Source organism: Cnephaeus nilssonii (assembly GCF_951640355.1).
Source record: "Cnephaeus nilssonii genome assembly, chromosome: 6".
Lineage (NCBI taxonomy): Eukaryota > Metazoa > Chordata > Mammalia > Chiroptera > Vespertilionidae > Cnephaeus > Cnephaeus nilssonii.
In genome coordinates, this window is record NC_137077.1 from 4739706 (window position 1) to 4758987 (window position 19282).

At 41.4% G+C, this 19282-nt stretch overlaps 1 protein-coding gene across 3 annotated transcripts in view; it reads left to right on the forward strand.

The window, feature by feature from the left end:
* MRTFA (myocardin related transcription factor A) overlaps positions 1 to 19282 on the forward strand; it is a 101099-nt gene that overhangs the window by 22208 nt on the left and 59609 nt on the right. Inside the window, exon 1 of one of the 3 annotated variants that reach the window (XM_079774277.1) lies at positions 17661 to 19134. The exons of the other annotated variants lie outside the window; for them this stretch is intronic. Coding sequence (XP_079630403.1) covers positions 18927 to 19134 — 208 coding nt within the window. The 5' untranslated portion in view covers positions 17661 to 18926. Of the gene's footprint in view, positions 1 to 17660; positions 19135 to 19282 lie in introns of those variants that run through there. 3 annotated transcript variants of the gene reach the window in all.

Sequence of the window (19282 nt, forward strand, 5' to 3'; positions counted from 1 at the left end):
GTTATTCAGTCATTTCTTATCGCTTCCAACTTCAGTCCCCAGCAATGCTGAACTGCTTTTATAAAACATCCTGTGCTCTTTTAATTTTCTGTTTCTTTTCATATCATCTTCCCTCTGCTTTGACCTATTCTCTCTCTGCCTGCCAGACTACTAACTTCTACTCATCTTTCAAGTCCCAGCAAGGGCTGCCTCTTCCGAAATGCATGCTGTGTTTGATTCCAGACATACTTAGGTACTCCTTCTTGTGCTCTCCCCATACTTGGTACAAAGCACCAGAGCAATTGTTTAATTACATTATTGTTCCTAGCAGGTCTCATCAGTGCAGGGGAAGTGTCTTATTTCTGTTTCCCCAGATCCCAGTACATAGCAAGTATGTAATACTTTTTATTTAAAGTGTTGTACAAATGTAACAGTATTTTTAACATAGGAATTTTCTTATAAGTAATAGGCCCTTTCAAACTCTAAAATTCTGTGATCTATAAATCAGTTCCAGGGGAACAGTTCTGATTTTATTTCATTCATTTTTTCTAAATGCTGGGGGCCAAAGGTTCAAGACCTCTACCAGCCCCTCAGATGAGTTTACCGTCCCTGTGATCAGCCTTCTACTCTTTTTCCAACAAGTCGATTAAGCATACTTTCCTTTAGTTTTTCCAGTCTTCCACCTAATACACATTTTAATCCTAAGTAATGATTTGCTTCATGTGTAACTCCATTTTCTTCCACAACCACCGATTCAGTCACTATGCTTTAATTATAAATTATACAGTGGCTGGAAACATGTGTATTAATATTCTAGAGATTCTCTAGAGAACCTGGAAATCTATCTGTCAATTTGGCTGGACTGCTGGTTCTGTAGTAACTTTTTCTCCCATTCCACAGCTCTCATCCTGGTTCTATGCTCCTACTGTGGGCCTTAGCAAAGCAAACAGTATATAGTTTAGCTTCACTCACATTTTATTTTTTAGGAGTTGGCTGCTCTCTTGATTTACTGCACTGGGAAGAATAAGTCTTGATTTTTATTTTTTCCTTGTTCCTCCCTCCGAGGGAGTCTGCGTCATTGAGAAATGTTTAACCTCATGGCCTTGCACAGAGGCTGGAAATTTGCCTAAGGGAACTGGAAGCTGGCAGTGTTTTTACTCAAATTCCCCTCTATGGGGAGGGGGATTTCAGCAGGGCCTGCCCAAGCAGGAAGATGTTGGGAAATTTTTTAGTAGCAAAGCAGTTGCCATTAGATTACTGAAAAGTATTTGTAGAGTTTTTTGGAGATAAGCTTCAGCATTTTGAAATCCTTCTGGGAGAAAGCTGTAGCTTCTGTCAGGTATAAACAAAAATTCAGACTGAGGAACTTAGCTTTTCAGTTGTGTGGTATGTTGTTATAAGAAAACTTTGACCATTTAGATGAGGAAGAGAAGTTAACCAGAGTTTTAGGAGTTTAGAAACTCTCAGGGAAAATAGCTGTAGGCCGAGGCAAATCTGTAGGGATTATGGGAAAAACTTGGCTTTTTATCAGTTCTGGATTATACTAAGAGTAGATCATCACAGGGATTTTCTTTGGCAAATCTCTCTTTCAAATTCTTATTTTTATTGTCACTGTATTCTGTTTACAAAAGCACTTGATTGATACAAACACTAAGAGTTAGAATAGATGATCTCCCTATTAGGAGAAGGTGTGAACCAGCAGATGTTTAGAATATGACTACCTCTGCTTATTTTTATCTTTGTGTCACAGATGAGGAAAAGTTATACAGTTGTTTGCCTTTATGGAATGATAAGCTGAGCAGGCTCAGGGCCCTGACAATGGAAGAATTGTGTAGTTAGACCATTTGTGTCAGCTTTGTAACTTTCTGGAAAATTGGAAACAAGTACATAGTACTTCTTACAAACACAGGCATTCCTGCCCACTCTAAAAGATAGTTGCACTCATCCAGTAGGTTGTCATTCTGTGCAATGGCTTCTACTGTTAGCATGGGTGGTTGATGGGGTGATAATATGTATGGCTACTATGAGATTTCTCTTTTAACTAGCAAGTATTTATTATTGATTATATACTTAACAATCTGGTAGATACTCTGAGGGATTTCTGAGAAGTAGAAGGAATGATTCTGAGATTCAGAAAACATATTCTTTTTGGAGATACAGGGGTTACAGAGAATTATAAATTCCTTAGAAAAGAGAGAGAAATAAGGTCAGGAAAACTTCATAGAGGAGGTAAGATTAGAGCTGGACCTTTGAGAGAAAGTGTGATTTGGATAGGCAGGAGGAGTCAGAGAAGATAAGGGTGAATCAAAGGTGTACAGGCAGGAAGAGGATCCTTAAGGCAAGATCTGGAAACTAGCCGAAACCGGTTTGGCTCAGTGGATAGAGCGTCAGCCTGCGGACTGAAAGGTCCCGGGTTCGATTCCGGTCAAGGGCATGTACCTTAGTTTCGGGCACATCCCCAGTAGGTGGGTGTGCAGGAGGCAGCTGATCGATGTTTCTCTCTCATTGATGTTTCTAACTCTCTATCCCTCTCCCTTCCTCTCTGTAAAAAATCAATAAAATATATTAAAAAAAAAAAAAAGATCTGGAAACTAGACTAGGCATGGTATGCGAGGAAAAATAAGGTTTTCTCCTTGATTAGAATTATAGATATGGGATCGTTGGAAAAGAAGATTGAGTTGCATAGGTAATAAGGAGCTGGATTATTGAGGACCCTGAGTGTTAAATTGAAGAGCTTGGCCTTTATCAGGAGTGGGGAGTCATTTTAAACTCTTGAGTAATTATCAGTCCATTTCTTTCAATTATTACTGTTAAGTTGATTTACAGGCATCTATAAGAAATAATAGAGAGATCCTTTATATACAATAATTATTAAGTGCTAAGTTTGTGAAAGTCACTCCAAAAATTTCTTAAATATATGATATTGTACCTGATTTTTACAAGCATACAGGAAAAGAATACATGTATATACATTATTTTAATAGATATGTAATCCTACCTAATAATAGACAAATATGCAAATTGACCGTACCTTCGCTATGCCCATGATTGGCCAGGAGGCGCGGGGGGGGGCGGGACTCGTGGTGGCCGGGGTAGCTGATTGGGCCGGCGGGATGCTGAGCTGCATCGCCAGCAGTGGCACGAGCTCAGCGTCTGTGCCATGGCTGTGCTGCGGCACAGAAGGGGCCTTTGGGGCAGCGAGCTGACATCCCGCCGCCCGGACCATCAAAAGCGGGGGAGCTGAGTTCCTGTCCGCTCAGGCAGCAGGCACTCAGCTCCCCCGCAATCGAAAGCAAAAGTGTGGGAGCTGGGTGCCTGTCCACTCAGGCACCAGCGGACAGGCACCCAGCTTCCCGTGATCAAAAGCAAAAGCGTGGGAGCTGGGTGTCTTTCCACTCAGGCAGCAGGCCTTTCAGAAGCCTCCGCCATGCCTGAGGCTTCTGAAAGGCCTGGTGCACCAGCGATCGAAAGCAAAAGCATGGGAGCTGGATGCCTTTATGCTCAGGCACCAGGCCTCTCAGAAGCCTCCGGCGCCTGGTACACCAGCGGACAGGCACCCAGCTCCCCGTGATCGAAAGCGAAAGCGTGTAGGGGACCCTACACGTGCATGATTCAATCATGCACTGAGCCTCTAGTAAAATATAAAGCATAAAATATGTGCCATATGAGCAGGGTTCTTAGAGAAACAATGAATTACTTTTAGGACGGGGTTAGGAAAGGCCTCATGGTGCTAGTACCATAAGAAATTATTCACTCAGCCCCGCATATATCCCAGGCCTATGGTAGGTGCTGGGGGTACAGTGGTGAACAAGATAGACATAGTTCCTGTCGTCGTGCAGCCTGAAATTTATTGGTGAAGGAAGACAAGTAATTATAATAAAATAGAATAGGGGTTATAATGGGAAACTTAGGGTGCTATGGGAGAACAGAGCAGGGGGATCCAAACAATTCTAGGGAACATGGCAGGAAGGCCTTGCAGAAGAAAGGAATGTGTAAGCTATGATCTGAAGCATGTTTCACCATTGAGAACAATATGAAGACCTGGGGGTGTGAAATGAAATAGCACATTTGAGGAAGTGATGGACTTTTGTTACAGTTGATGTAGAGCAGGGGTCCTCAAACTTTTTAAACAGGGGGCCAGTTCACTGTCCCTCAGACCGTTGGAGGGCCGGACTATAGTTTAAAAAAAACTATGAACAAATTCCTATGCACACTGCACATATCTTATTTTGAAGTAAAGAAACAAAACGGCAAAAACACCCGCCTGTGGCCCGCGGGCCGTAGTTTGAGGACGCCTGGTGTAGAGAGACCGCGTAGAGTATCTGGATATGAGTGAGGGCTCTGGAGCCTGACTGCCTGGGTTTACATCCTGGCCTTACCACTTACTAGTTGCCCTTGGACAGTTATTTCTTTGTGCCTCAGTTTCCCCATCTGAAAATAGATATAACAGTAATTCCTACTTTACAGATTAGGGCTAAATTATTTAGGACATATAGTGCCCTTAGATTAATGCCTGGCACACAGCAAGTACTCAGTACCTGTTAGCTTTACTGATACTGCTATGACTACCGCTATTAAATGTGAGAAGATGAATGGTAAAAGTAACTTAGAGATTCACGGAGGCCCAGAAAAGCCTTAGGAGTTTGGTCTTTATCCTGAGAGCAATGGGAAAGGGTTTTGAGTAGAGGCATGACATTAGATTTGTATTTTAGAGATTATTCTGGTTTCAATGTAGGAGATTAATTGAATGAGGCTACAAAAGGTGGCAGAGAGACCAAATAAGAGGTAGTTGCAGAAGTCCAGGTGAACTGTGGTATTCATGAGAAGATGCTTATATTAAAAAGATGTTTGCTAGTCTAACCAATATTTATTGAATGCTGATTATGTGGTAGGTAGATTTCTCAGTTCTGAAGATAGAGCTCTCATGGAGCTTATGTTCTACTGGTGAGAGGGAAGTCAGTGACAATGAGCAATACAATGTAATGTAATATTAGGAATGAGAAATGCTATTAAGAAATATAAAGCAGGGAAAGGGGATAGATGGTAAAAGTCTGTACCTAATTTAGAAAGGGTGATTAGAAAAAGCCTAAGAAAGTGACATTTGAGCAGAGACCTGAATGAAGTGAAGGAGTGATCCATGCTCGTATTCTTCTGGGGGAAAACTTTCCAGACACAGGTGCGATTGTGCTTAGCATGTTCAAGAACTAGTAAATATGGTGGGGGAATATGAGTGAGGAACGTATATATCACAACAGAGGCCTTTTCTTGTTCACCGAGCAGTATTAGACACATAGTGGATGCTCAATGAATACTTGTTAAATAGATAGATGGATAGATGGAATTGTGAATGAATGACCAAATAAATACTTTATTCTCCCAAACAAGCTTGGAATCCAGGAGGGAGAGAAAGTTGTGGGTAAGCTTCTCAACTATGTCTTCCTTCTGAAAGGCTAAGAGTATGGACTCTGGCACTAGCCAGTTTGACTCAGTGGATAGAGCATCAGCCTGTGGACCAAAAGGTCCCGGGTTCAATTCTGATCAAGGGCACATACCTCGGTTGCAGGCTCCTCCCTGGCCTGGGCTCTTGTAGGGGCACATGCAGGAAGCAACTAATCAATATGTTTCTCTCACATTGATATTTCTCTCTGCCTTTCCCTCTCTCTTTTTTTTTTTTAATTTCTTTATTGATTAAGGTGTCACATATTTGTCCTCATCCCCCCATTCCCATCCCACACCCCTCCCCACGGATGCCCCAACCCCCTGTTGAACTTAACCATTGGTTAGGCTCATATGCATGCACACAAGTCCTTTGGTTGATCTCTCCCCCCTCCCCCCACCCTCCCCTATCCTCCCTCTGAGGCCCGATAGTCCGATCGATGCCTCCTTGTTTCTGGTTCTGTTCTTGTTCATCAGTCTATGTTGTTCATCATTTCCCCTAGATGAGCGAGATCATGTGAACTGAATGTGAGATGAGCAATAATAGTTATGCTGACAGGCAAATGAATCAGTCTGTAGTGAGTTTCTTTCTGGACCAACAGTTCTTTTGAGACCCAATATCAATGTCCACCAGTTCCTTATGTGTACATGTCAGCACTGACCCCTCAGCTCTGGATGGTGGACAAATGGTGGTAATGCAGGTTCGATTCCCTCTGGTTGGGTCTCGGCCGGACCCAGGGGCACGGCTTCATCCGGACCCAGGGGCACGTGGCCTCACCCGGACCCAGGGGGTGCGTGGCCTCACCTGGACCCAGGTGCGCGCGGCTTCCCCCGGACCCGGGATCCAGCCTCACCCGGATCCAGGGGCACATGGCCTCACCTGGACCCGGGATCCAGCTTCACCCGGACCCAGGGGCACATGGCCTCACCCGGACCCAGGGGCGCGTGGCCTCACCCGGACCCAGGGGCGCGTGGCCTCACCCGGACCCAGGGGCGCGTGGCCTTACCCGGACCCAGGGGCGTGTGGCCTCTCCCAGACCCAGGGGCGCATGGCCTCACCCGGACCCAGGGGCGCGTGGCCTCACCCGGACCCGGGATCCAGCTTCACCCAGACACAGGGGCGCGTGGCCTTACCCGGACCCAGGGGCGCGTGGCCTCACCCGGGCCCCTCTCTCTTTCACTCACTCTAAAAATCAATGAAAATATATCCTCGGGTGAGGATTAAAAAAAAAAAAAAGAGTATGGATTCTGGAGCTAGACTGCTAGGTTCAGATCTTGGCTTTGCCATCTGCTAGATCTGTGACCTTAAGCACTTTACTTACTTTCTCAGTGCCTCAGTTTTTGCATCTGAAAAATTGGAACAACAGTAGTACCTACCTTGTAGGGTCATTGCAGGGTTTCTCAGCTCAGCACTATTGACATTTGGGGCTTTATAATTCTGTGCTGTGGGGGGCTGTCCTGTGTGTTGTAAGATGTTTAGCTGTATACGTGGCTGCTGCCTGCAAATGCCAGTAGCAACCCTTCAGTTGTAACAAGCAAAAATGTCTCCAGATATTGCCATATGCTCCCTAGGGTGGAGAGACAAAAATCACCTCGGGTTGAGAACTACACTGGTTTTGTGAGGAATAAAAGGGTTGATAAAGCACATAGAACAGTGCCTGGCACATATGCTGTTAAGATTAATATGGTGGTTTCTAGGGGGAAATAAGTGTTTTTCCAAGCAGAAATTTAGGATAATTGAGTCTCCCATTTGATGAAGTAAATAACAAAAGTAACAAAACTTAAAAATAAAGCACAAATGATGATAGAATGTAAAAAAGGGGGTTTGTCTGTTCCCAGTAAGATTTATTTATGCACACTGCCACTTTCATTTTTTTTAAATTATTAATTTTAGAGAGAGGAAAGGAGAGAGAGAGAGAGAGAGAGAGAGAGAGAGAGAGAGAGAGAGAGATTGAGAGATTTGTTGTTCCACTAATTGATGCATTCATTGGTTGATTCTTGTATGTGCCCTGACTGGGGATCGAACCCATAACCTTGGTGTATGGGACAACACTCCAACCAGTTGAGCCACCTGACCAGGGCAACTCTTTTAAAATTTTAACTGGTCTAATAGGAACAAGGTGATAGCTCATTGTTACTTTAATCTCAACCCAACCTCTATAGACATTGCAGTCACATCTTGAAATGACAGTGAGATATGGATTATAAGGAATCAGGGGATGAGTACAAGATTTCATTAATAGTAAAAGGCTGGGCATTCGGATCCTAAGGCACCTATTAAATATAAAAATGTCGCATAAAATTGAGTTTTAGTGCATAGTCTTTGTATCTATGCAAAACCTTTTCCCCCAGATCCTTGACAAGTTTATCTTTCTACAGAGATCATTTTTCTGGGGAAGTTTATCATAGTGGTAAGCAAATCATGTTCAAGAAGGGTTTATGTTTTATGTCCCATATTTTACCAGAATATTGATTTCGTAATGTACTTTAATGTAATGTAATTTATATTATGAATAATTTTTAGCTTATACTTAATCATAATTTTAACAGCAATAATAGCTGCCATGTATTTATTGACTGCCTCCCTTATAGTAGGCACTTTAAGTAGTCATCTTATTTAACTTCAACAGTAGTTCTTCAAGTTAAGTAAAATTTTACTTTGAGAGAACCTGGAACCTAGCTGATAATTGCTGGAATTAGGGGTCACACCTTTGACTTCAATGCACCTGACTACATATTAATTAAATCAGTTGAAAGAGCTTAGATAAGATTTATGGATAATTAAAAAATTTTTAATTTAATTTGTTGAGCTGACATTGGTTAATGAAATTATATAGGTTTCAGGTGTACAAATCTAGAATATGCCATCTATATATTATATTGTGTGTTCACCATCCAAACTCAAGATTCCTTTTGTCAACACTTATTCCCCCATTACCCTCTTCTACCTCCTCCCACCCCTCTTTCCCTCTGGTAATTTTTAAAACTTTATTTTATCATAAATATAGACCATTGCAGTCTGGGTCTGATCAGCACCAGGGTCTAATTTGAGTATGATCTTTTCTACTTCCCTTTGTCTAGGATCTGGCAACAATGGTAAATAACATTGCTAAGGGTTCAATAATTAGCATCTGGTTGAAAGATAGTGGACTAGATGTTGATAATGTTTATTGAGTATCCGTTGGGTTCCCTGTAAGAAACAAGATGTAATCCTTTTTGCAAAGAGTTAGCATTCACAATCCCTATCAAAATACCAATGGTGTTTTTCACAGAACGAGAACAAATAATTCAAAAGTGTACATGGAACCGCAGAAGAGCCCAAATAGCCACAGCAGTCTTGAGAAAGAACAAAATTGGAGGTGTCATGCCACCTGATATAAAACTATACTATAAGGCAATAGTAATCAAAACAGCATGGTATTGATCTGTGTCTACAGATTGGTGGAACAGAATAGAGAGCTCAGAAGTAAACCCATACCAATGACAGAGGAGGCAAGAATATACAGTGGAGTAAAGACAGTCTATTCAATAAATGGTGTTGGGAAAATTGGACAGATAAGTGCAACAAAATGAAACTAGACCACCTTTTTCCACCATATACAAGAATAAATTCAAAATGGATTAAAGACTTAAATGTGAGAATTGAAACCATAAAACTCCTAGAAGAAAACATAGGCAGTAAAATCTGACATCTTTCTTAGCATTTTTTCTGATATATCTCCTGGGGCAAGGGAAACAACAAAAACAAAAAACCCAAATCAGACTACATCAATGTAAAAACTTTTTGCACAGTAAAAAAAATAGGAAATCATCAACAAAACAAAAAGACAATCCACTGAGTGGGAGAAGAAATTCACCAGTGATATATCCGAGAAGGGGTTAATATCCAAAATTTATAAAGAACACATACAACTCAACACCAAAAAAACAAACAATCCAATTAAAAAATGGTTAGAGGACCTGAATAGACACGGGGCGTAGAGATGGCCAATAGATAAATGAAAAAATGCTCAGCATCACGAATCATTAGAAAATGAAAATTAAAGCCATAATAAAATATCACCTCACATCTGCCAAAATGACTGTCATCAATAAATCAACAAATTACAAGTGTGAGGATGTGGAGAAAAAAGAACCCTCATGCACTGTTGGTGGGAATGCATACTGGTACAGCCACTATGTAAAATAGTATAGAGGTTCCTAAAAAATTAAATATGGAATTGGCTTATGACCCAGCAATTCCACTTCTGGGTATATATTCGAAAAAACCCAAAACACTAAAAGATATAATTTTCATTGCAGCATTATTTACAGTAGCCAAAATATGGAAGCAACCCATGTGCCCATCAATAGACGAGTGCATAAAAAAAGTTGTACATATATACAGTGGCATATTACTTGGCTATAAAAAGAATGAAAATCTTACCATTTGTGACAGCATGTATGGACCTAGAGGTTTTTACGCTAAATGAAAAAAGTTAGACAGTGAAAGACAAATAACATATAATTTCACTTATATGCAGACTCTGAAGAACAAAATAAATAAAACAGGAACAGACTCATAGCTATGGAAAACAAACTGATGATTGCCAGAGGGGAGTGGGGGTTGGGGACTTGGTGAAAAAGCTGAAGGAATTAAGCAGTTCAAATTCCTGCTAGGGCTGTTTTATTATTTTAAAGAGTGGAGTATCCCTTGTAACACATCTAAATTTGAGATTATAAATTGAGGATTCTGTTTGATCAAACTCTTACCTAGTCTCTCACTTATTTAAATGACTGCTTTGCTATGCTTCCCCTTATCATTTTGATTGCTTGAATTTGTGGGGATGATGTTTAACTATATGATCTGGATTCAGAAAATAGATTTTGGCACTCTGTTGCTTTTCATTAAAATATATGGGTTAGAGGTAATTTTAATTGTTCTTCACCATTCACTTAGTTTAATCAGAAAACTTACTATTTCCTAACAGAAAGACTGATGTATTAAATATGTTCAGAACCAAATTTTGTTCTGAAATCTGACCAGACACAGCATTTATCTTGAGATTACCTACCTGAGAGAATTTGACATCTAAGAAGTTTGAGGGGGGAAAAAACTAGGCTAATTTTTTCAACTACAAAGCAAGTGGTATCAATTTTTATTTTTTAAAATTAATTTTCAATTATAAAATAATTTTTTTTCTTAAAATAACAAACTTTTACAGAAAAGACTCATTGCCACCAATCCAGCTTAGAACTTTATTAACTTCACCATTTACATTTAAAGCTATGAAATTAGTTATTTTCATCTAAATTTAACTGTCTTTTCAGTGGGCCTATGCAACCTTGGATAGTTTATTTTTATAATGTATATAAAAATAAATGTTGATACCTGGGAAATGTTGATACCTTCTTTGCAGTACAGTCTTGCTAAGAAATCTTTTTGTTGAATAGTGGCAGAGTCTCAAGGTAAGGTGTCTGATGAAGGACACCACTCTTTTTAAAATTATGAAGCATTCCAAATTGGAATTGACTCTCTGAGTATAGTACCATTAAAGGAGCTCAATAAATGTACTGTCTTTCAGATTCCCAAATTACAGACACCCTGGAGTTAAATGGGACTCCGGTTTGTACTGCCCTGCGATTGAGGCTTGTGTGTATCTATGTAAAACTAGAGGATTGAACTATATGAAGCAGAACATGTAACCCTAGTGAGTGAGTGGCTGCTGGGCAACCTGATTTCTAGGAGAAAATGCCTGGATTTGCTGAAAAATTAACGTGACTGACTCTTGCTTTAGAGAAGATAAGTGGAGGGAGATGGCCTTGTCCTGGAGGAGTTCTAGCAGCTTTTGACTTTGAAAGTTGCGAATAATAAAAAACAATGAAGTCATGTGAAAGCCAGCAGAAATGTAGTTTGATATCATCTAAATAGATTTTTCCTTGGAACTGTGCACTTCTAATCTTACTGCCAGTTCATAATGTGCAGAGCTTATTTGGCTGGTGACAGCTGGACCACTGAGAAAAGAACAAATGGTGGTATGTAATGGGGCTACCACAAGCAGTTATGGGAAGCACACGTGAACGGATTTCTAGCCTCATTAGCTCAGCTGTCCTGTATCTAAAGGGCTTTGTGGTAGGCTCTTCTTGCCTAAAGTTCAGCTGGAGACCTTTAAGAGAATAGAGCATAGCAGGGATGCTCAGGTTGTTCAGAGGCTCACTAGCTGCTGGCTTCCCTGTGCATTGATGACAGAGGGAGAGTGGAGGAACACAGCCAAAAGGTGTCCTCTGTAGTATTAGGTAGGCAAAAAGGACCTGGGCTTCCCTGGAAGCATGCAGAGAACTATCTTTATAAAGGAGATTGTAAACCACCAATAAGAGAAGAGATGTAAAAGTATGGTATTCTTTTTGTTTATAGATGTAGACTTTTATTTCAGTATAAAAAAATTATAGACTGTACTTGAAAATCCTGTGTAGGCCCTAACCGGTTTGGCTCAGTGAGTAGAGCATTGGCCTGCGGACTGAAGGGTCCCAGGTTCGATTCCGGTCAAGGGCCTCCACAGGAGGCAGCTGATCGATGTTTCTCTCTCATCGATGTTTCTAACTCTATCCCTTTCCCTTCCTCTCCGTAAAAAATCAATAAAATATATATTTTTAAAAAAATCCTGTGTAGGTTCTCCTCTGCTTCTTAAATTCTTCTGTTTGAGCTGAAGTATTACTGCCTGGTTTCATTATGAAGGGACGTTTGGGGGGAAAGTTTAAATAAAATTATTTTGGCTCTTAAGGTCTCAGATTACAGAGAAGACATTTTTGTATGTTCTGCCTTCAAAATCTTAAAATGACTGACTATTGTTTTCAAAGTCATTTGTAAGAAATAAACATTTTTATTTAAAAAAAATCTTTATTTGTTAAAGTATTACATATGTCCCTCTTTTCTCCATATTGACCACTTCTAGCCACCCCCACCCACCACCCCAGGCCTTCACCACACTATTATTTGTGTCCATGGGTTATGTATATATGCATACAAGTTCTTTGGTTGATCTCTTCCCATCCACCCACCCATCCCCGCCTCCCCTCTGCAATTTGACAGTCTGTTCCATGCTTCTATGTCTGGATTTATTTTGTTAATCAGTTTATTTTGTTCATTAAATTCCAGATATGGGTGAGATCATGTGATACTTCTCTTTCTCTGACTGGCTTATTTTGCTTAGCATAATACTCTCCAGGTCCCTCAGTGCTGTCTCAAAGGGTAAGATACCCTTCTTTTTTACTGCTGCATGGTATTCCATGGTGTAAGTATACCACAGCTTTCTTATCCACTCATCTACTGATGGGCACTTGGGCTGTTTCCAGATGGGGGTGCATACATTCTTTCTGACTGGTGTTTCGATCAGAAAGATATATTCCTTGAAGTGGGATTTACTAGTAAAATGAAGTTAAAACATATTGAGTATGTGATTATAGGGAGGCAGCAGGGTTTTGCTTTCTTTGTTTGCTTGAGAAACAGTTGCTTCGCCTCTTTTCTTTTGGAGGCTGTGATTACTCAAAGGCACAGTTAGACAATTCCCCTTCCATCTTGGTTTTTCTGTTTCAGCTTGCAGTAAATGGTCAGCCTGCATATGCAGTATGCTCTGGCAACTCTGCTCCACATTTGTGTTCAGACTACTTATCAGTACTCTGCGTTTTCTCTGCTCTTTAAATGACTCAGTGTTAGAGTCAGAACGATGAATCCCAGGAGAGATTGTGACTGGCTCCCTATTTTGGGTGATGGTTTTTATTTAATTTACTAGGTTCTGTAATTTAGGCAGCTTGAGAAATGCTAAAGGAATGTTAGTTCCAAGCATAACATCTATATAAGAAAACAATTGTGAAATCACTAAAATGTTAATTTAGTAATGTCAAACGGATTTTTATACCTCGTTCCCCCTATTTTCTACCCTGTATTTTTGCCTGTATAGTGAGAGATCATGAGCTGTCCTGAAGGTGAAAAATTACAATGAAACCATCCCATGTAATAAAAGGGTAATATGCAAATAGACTGAACGGCAGAACAGTCGATAGTGTAATATGCTAATGATATGCTAAGGCTGCTCAACTGCTCACTATGATGTGCACTGACCACCAGGGGACAGACATTCGACTGGTCGACCAGTCGCTATGATGTGCACTGACCACCAGGAGGCAGATGCTTCGACTAGTAGGTTAGCTTGCTGAGGGGGTCTGGCCGATTGGGACTGAACAAGATGGCTGGACACTCCCTGGAGCCCTCCTGCGGTTCCTCCCCCACTTGATCATGCACTAGTGGGGTCCCTCAGCCTGGCCTGTACCCTCTCGCAATCCAGGACTCCTTGGGGGATGTCATAGAGCCAGTTTCAGCCTGATCCCACAGGCCACGCCCCTTGGGAGGGCACCAAATGCAGGGCTCATAGCTGGCGAGAGCTGCTAAGGCAACGCGATCCTCTCCTGATTGGGAGTGATTGGGCACAAGCCCGTGGCAGGCACAGTGGGGCCAGGATGAGCAAGAGTGGCAGGTAGGAGCTCCAGGTGGCGTTGGACTGCGGGTTTCAGTCCGATCCCTGCAGGTCACCCAGAGGGACCCCACACATGCACAAATTCGTGCACTGGGCCTCTAGTCCTATATAATAATACTATATAATAAAAGGGTAATATGCAAATTGATCCTAAGGCAGAATGACGGGGAATGACCAGTTGCTATGATGCACACTGACCACCAGGGGGCAGATGCTCAACGCAGGAGCTGCCCCCCTGCCCCCCCGCCCCCGGTGGTCAGTGTGTTCCCACATGGGGTGCTCTGCTCAGCCACAAGCCAGGCTGACGGCTATGAGTGCAGGAGTGGCATCCTTGGCAGCACTGAGGATGTCCGATTGCATGCCTGAGCTATCAGTTGGACATCCCCCAAGGGCTCCCAGGCTGCCAGAGGGATATCTGACTGCCAGCTTAAGCCTGATCCCCCGGGGAGCGGGCCTAAGCTGGCAGGTGGACATCCCCCAAGGGGTCCTAGACTGCGAGGGCACAGGCTGGGCTGAGCGACCCCCACCCCCAAGTGCACGAATTTTCATGCACCAAGCCTCTAGAATGCTATATTTATAAATATAGTAAAGTACATTTAGACTAATATTTATCAGGGTTATTTGTGGCATATAGAGACATTTGAATAATAATAAAACAGTCTCATATGCTTTCTGGAGATTATCAATGGTCTGAATAAACAAATGCTCATCTCCCTCTTTCTAACCAGCCTCCCTGCTGCTGGTCTTGGCCCTCCTCATTTCCATACTGCTATCCTTCATTCCAGGAAATTGCTATTTGCACACCTTTTGCTTTTGTACATTCCTGTTCCCTTGGTTAGAATTTCCTTCCCCATCTCTTTGGTTGACTTTTTTTTTTAAACCATTCAGTTATTGGCTCAGGTATCTTCTCTGACTCCTCCAAACCCAGCTAGTCTGCTTCTGTGTTCCCTTCAAAGCACTTATCATGCTGAATAATTGGGTTTAAGCCTGTCTTTGTTTTTTTGAATAACTTGTACTATAAGCTCCGTAAGGACAAGGACTTGGATGTTTTATCTGTGTGTGCCACTGTGCCTTGTACATGGTAGGCAGATGGCAAATATGGAAAGAAAAGTGAGACAAAATAAAGGGTATAACTCACCTAGTCCCACCATAAGTCTTAGAAAACTATTTCTTTTTAGAGATAGAGGACACCCTATCTGCTCTAGCCTTTCCTTTTTAGAGATGCAGGTGACACCCTTAGGTCATACAACTAAATAATTAGCACAGCTGAAAAACAGGACAACTAAATCATAGCCCAGTGTCCTTTCTTTTATTGTTTTTTTTTGAGAAAAATCATTATTTTTTGCTTAGTATAAAGGCAAGTATTCTTTAATGTAGAAAATACAGATAAACAGCAGCGAGTGAGGAAATAAAATCATCCTTTCCCACCAACCAGATAGTGGCCATCCTTCCACTCTCTTCTGTGCCCAGAGATATATGTATGTGTTAAATCCGTGGTCGGCAAACGGCGGCTCGCGAGTCACATGCGGCTCTTTGGCCCCTTGAGTGTGGCTCTTCCACAAAATACCATGGCCTGGGCGAGTCTATTTTGAAGAAGTGGCGTTAGAAGAAGTTTAAGTTTAAAAAATTTGGCTCTCAGAAGAAATTTCAATCGTTGTACTGTTAATATTTGGCTCTGTTGACTAATGAGTTTGCCGACCACTGTGTTAAATAATTGTGTGATGACAACAGCTTGCATGCACTGGATGCTTACAGAATAGGCACTGTTCTAAGTGTATTAGCTCATTTATTACAGCAACCCTTTGAGGTAAATACTATTATCCCCACTAAATGGAGGCATAGAGATGTTCAAGTTCTCAAGGTAACACAGCTAGTAAGTTGTAGAGCCAAGATTTAAACCCAGGCAATCTAATTCTAGAGCTTATATTCTTAACTACTGTTCCATTCTGCCTCTATGCATACTATTTCATAGTCTGCTTTTTAAAAAATTGAGATTAGTTTATATGCAACAATGGTCACCCTTTATAGGGATATAGTTCGGAGAGTTTTGGTAAAAGGTAAACCACTGTCACAATCAAGACATACAGAATATTTCCCTCAAAAAGTCCCATCATGCCTGTTTACAGACAGTCTCCTTCCTATTCCCAACTCCTGGCAACCTCTGATGTTATTTCTGCCCTTATAGTTTTGCCTTTTCCTTAATGTCGTGTAAATGCAATCATTCTGTATGTAGCCTTTTGCGTTTGTCTTCTTTCACTAGCATAATGCTTTTGGGGTTTGTATATGTTGTAGGTAGCAATAGTTGGGGGTTTATTTAGTCACTAAGTAGTATTTTGTTGTATGGATGTACCACAATTTTTATTCTGTTCACAAGTTGAAGGACATTGGGGTTGTTTCTAGTGTTTAGCTATTAAAATAAAGATGCTATGAATATTCATGTACAGCTCTTTATGTGGACATACATTCGAATTTCCCTTTGTTTAAATATCCAGGAATGTGATTTACTGAGTTGTATGGTAAGTGTAAAAGGTGTGGCTCAGTTGGTTGGGCATTATCCCGTGCAACAGAAGGTTGCCAATTGGATTCCCGGTCAGGGCACATGCCTGGATTGCAGGCCGATCCCTGTTGCAGGGCGTGCAGGAGGCAGCTGATCAATGTTTTCACATCAGTGTTTTTCTCTCTCTCTCTCTAAAAATCAATAAAAATATTTTTTTAAAAAGACACTTCCAAACTGTTTTCCAAAGTAGCATTATTATTTTGTGTTGTGCCCAGTAATGTCTGAGAGTTCCATTTGCTCCTCATCCTGGCCAGCGAACTATTTATTGGAAGTATTTGTATTCTAACACTAGCCAAGTATAGTTAAGTCCTCACCTAATGTCGCAGATAGGTTCTGTGACTTTACGCTAAATGATGTATAATGAAACCAGTTTTACATAGGCTAATTGATGAAACAAGAGTTAAGCTCCTATGGCATCTCAACAATGTTGTAATGAAAAAATGTTATCTTGAAGACCTCCTGTAACAATTATCTCAGCATGGTCTTGCTAGGGAAAGGTATTGGTTAAATTAATGATTTCTGATATATACACTGAGTGGCCAGATTATTATGATCTCTGAATGCATAATAATCTGGCCACTCAGTGTATATCCTATATAATAAAAGGCTAATATGCAAATTGTCCCCTTGACCAGAAGTTCGACCAGCAGGCAGGCCGACCAACCGCCCATGTCCCCTCCCCCTGGCCATGCTGGCCAGACCCCACCCATGCACGAATTCATGCACCGGGCCTCTAAAATACACACACACACACACACACACACACACACACACACACACACCAGGGAGCTTTGAGAATAGAGTTGCTCATCCTTATCCACCCCCTTGCATTATAAGATGCTCAATAAATATTTGTAAATGGAAAAGAAAAAGGAATGTGTGTGTGTGTATGTGTGTGTGTGTGTACACACACACTGAGTGGCCAGATTATGTAGGTATCACTGAGTGATACATATAATAATCTGGCCACTCAGTGTGTGTGTGTGTGTGTGTGTGTGTGTGTGTGTGTACACACACACACACACACACACACACACACATATATTCCTTTTTCTTTTCCATTTTACAAATATTTATTGAGCATCTTATAATGCAAGGGGGTGGATAAAGATGAGTGACTCTATTCTCAAAGCTCCCTGGTTGGCCCTGCGGGTAGGGCCATGGTAGACGATGGTGACACAGTTGATTCTTATACTTTACCTATTTTCCTACTGGAACAAATTGCTCTGCATAGAGGTTTTTGCTTCCATGCCTCTACACTATGCCTTGCTCAGCTTTCAAGTGCTAAGGAACCTTGTAGGGAGAAGAATCTGGTGGCACATCTGGCTCTAGCTGTGTTGCCAGCCTTATTTAAATCTACCACCACTACCACCCTTAGGTGTGAATGCTAGTGAGTGTCATGGCAGCTGTTTCCATAATTAGCTGGGTAGATTTTTCAATTCATTCTTTTGGTGTAGCTGCCCTGGTTGTCTACCCAGTGATTTGAATGACGGGCCTATGATATAAGGCAGTGGTCGGCAAACTGCGGCTCTGTTGACTAATGAGTTTGCCGACCACTGATATAAGGAATAAAATCAAATTATGTGAAATTGACAAGATAAGGGTATGACTCTCATATTTTTGGTGGGCTGCCACTGTTGTTGCAATCCATTGTCTCTGGCACTAGCCAGCATCTAACAGCCTTTCTTTCTAAATGAAAAAGTCAGATATGTACTGAGCTATATCTTCTTTTAGAGATTTTATCAGCAAAATATTTGCATATTGTTAAGTGTCCATCTATTTACTCATTTGTTCATTCATTGAATTGCCAGTTAACCATTTTGTTTAATGGTACTCTTCTCAATGCTGTGGTATGGCTTAATTCAAAGTAAATGCTTCCTGGTTTTTCCATTGGTACCTCCCCTTCCTCCCAATTTGGTATGTTTCATCTGTAAACATTTTAAAAACAAATGTCAAGTGAAATAAAATAGTGCAGTGTTTTAGCTCTTTGTTCCACTTCAGTGCAGACTTTGCACAAAAAGGGAGGGAGGCAGAGGAGAGAAGAGGGAACCTGGTCATGTGATACTGCTTGTCTGGCAGAAGTCTTTTGGTTCTGAGCAGAGAAACCAACTGTTTACTATTTTGGGTGAATGAGGTTGGTTGGTTGCTACGAGCATTTTCTCTGAGGGAACCCTCTTGTCTTCCAGCTCTACACATTGAAATCAGTCCTGCTTTTTGGCATTTGAGTAGAGGAGGGAGGTGTCTGTGTCAAGGCCCAGTGCTGACAGGAAGAAATGTTTTCCAGGAGACTTACTGATTCTGACCTTCTGCTGTCACTACTTTTAATGCCCCACTCCCTAAGTAAACTTGGGATCTAGCTGTTCTTGCAAACCTTAGTACTGCAGAAATGAAGTACCCACTTTAACCTAAAGAGCAATGCTAATCAAATCTTCAGCAAATAATAAATGGCCTCTTTAAAGAGTGAGGGAAGGAAGACGGGTTTATTGCAACACTGGCTTTTGGAGTCTCACATCTCCCCCAGCATGCTGGAGGAGAAGACCAAGATTCATCAACCCACGTGCAGGATTCTGCCACTCTCATGGATTGTCCTGAAGCCGGGAAAGGACAGCTACTCAGCAGTGTGCCTGGCCCCTTATCACAGTTTGCGGGAAGGTTGGCATATTTATCCCTTTGGGATTTGCATGCTTTTTTCCCTCCTCAACTTACTGCTGTCTTTTTATCCCCTCCCCATTTTTCTGTAGTCTTTCAAGCTTTGACTTTTGGTGGTGTATTGTCCCAGGGTTTTTATTAAAGCTTTTTG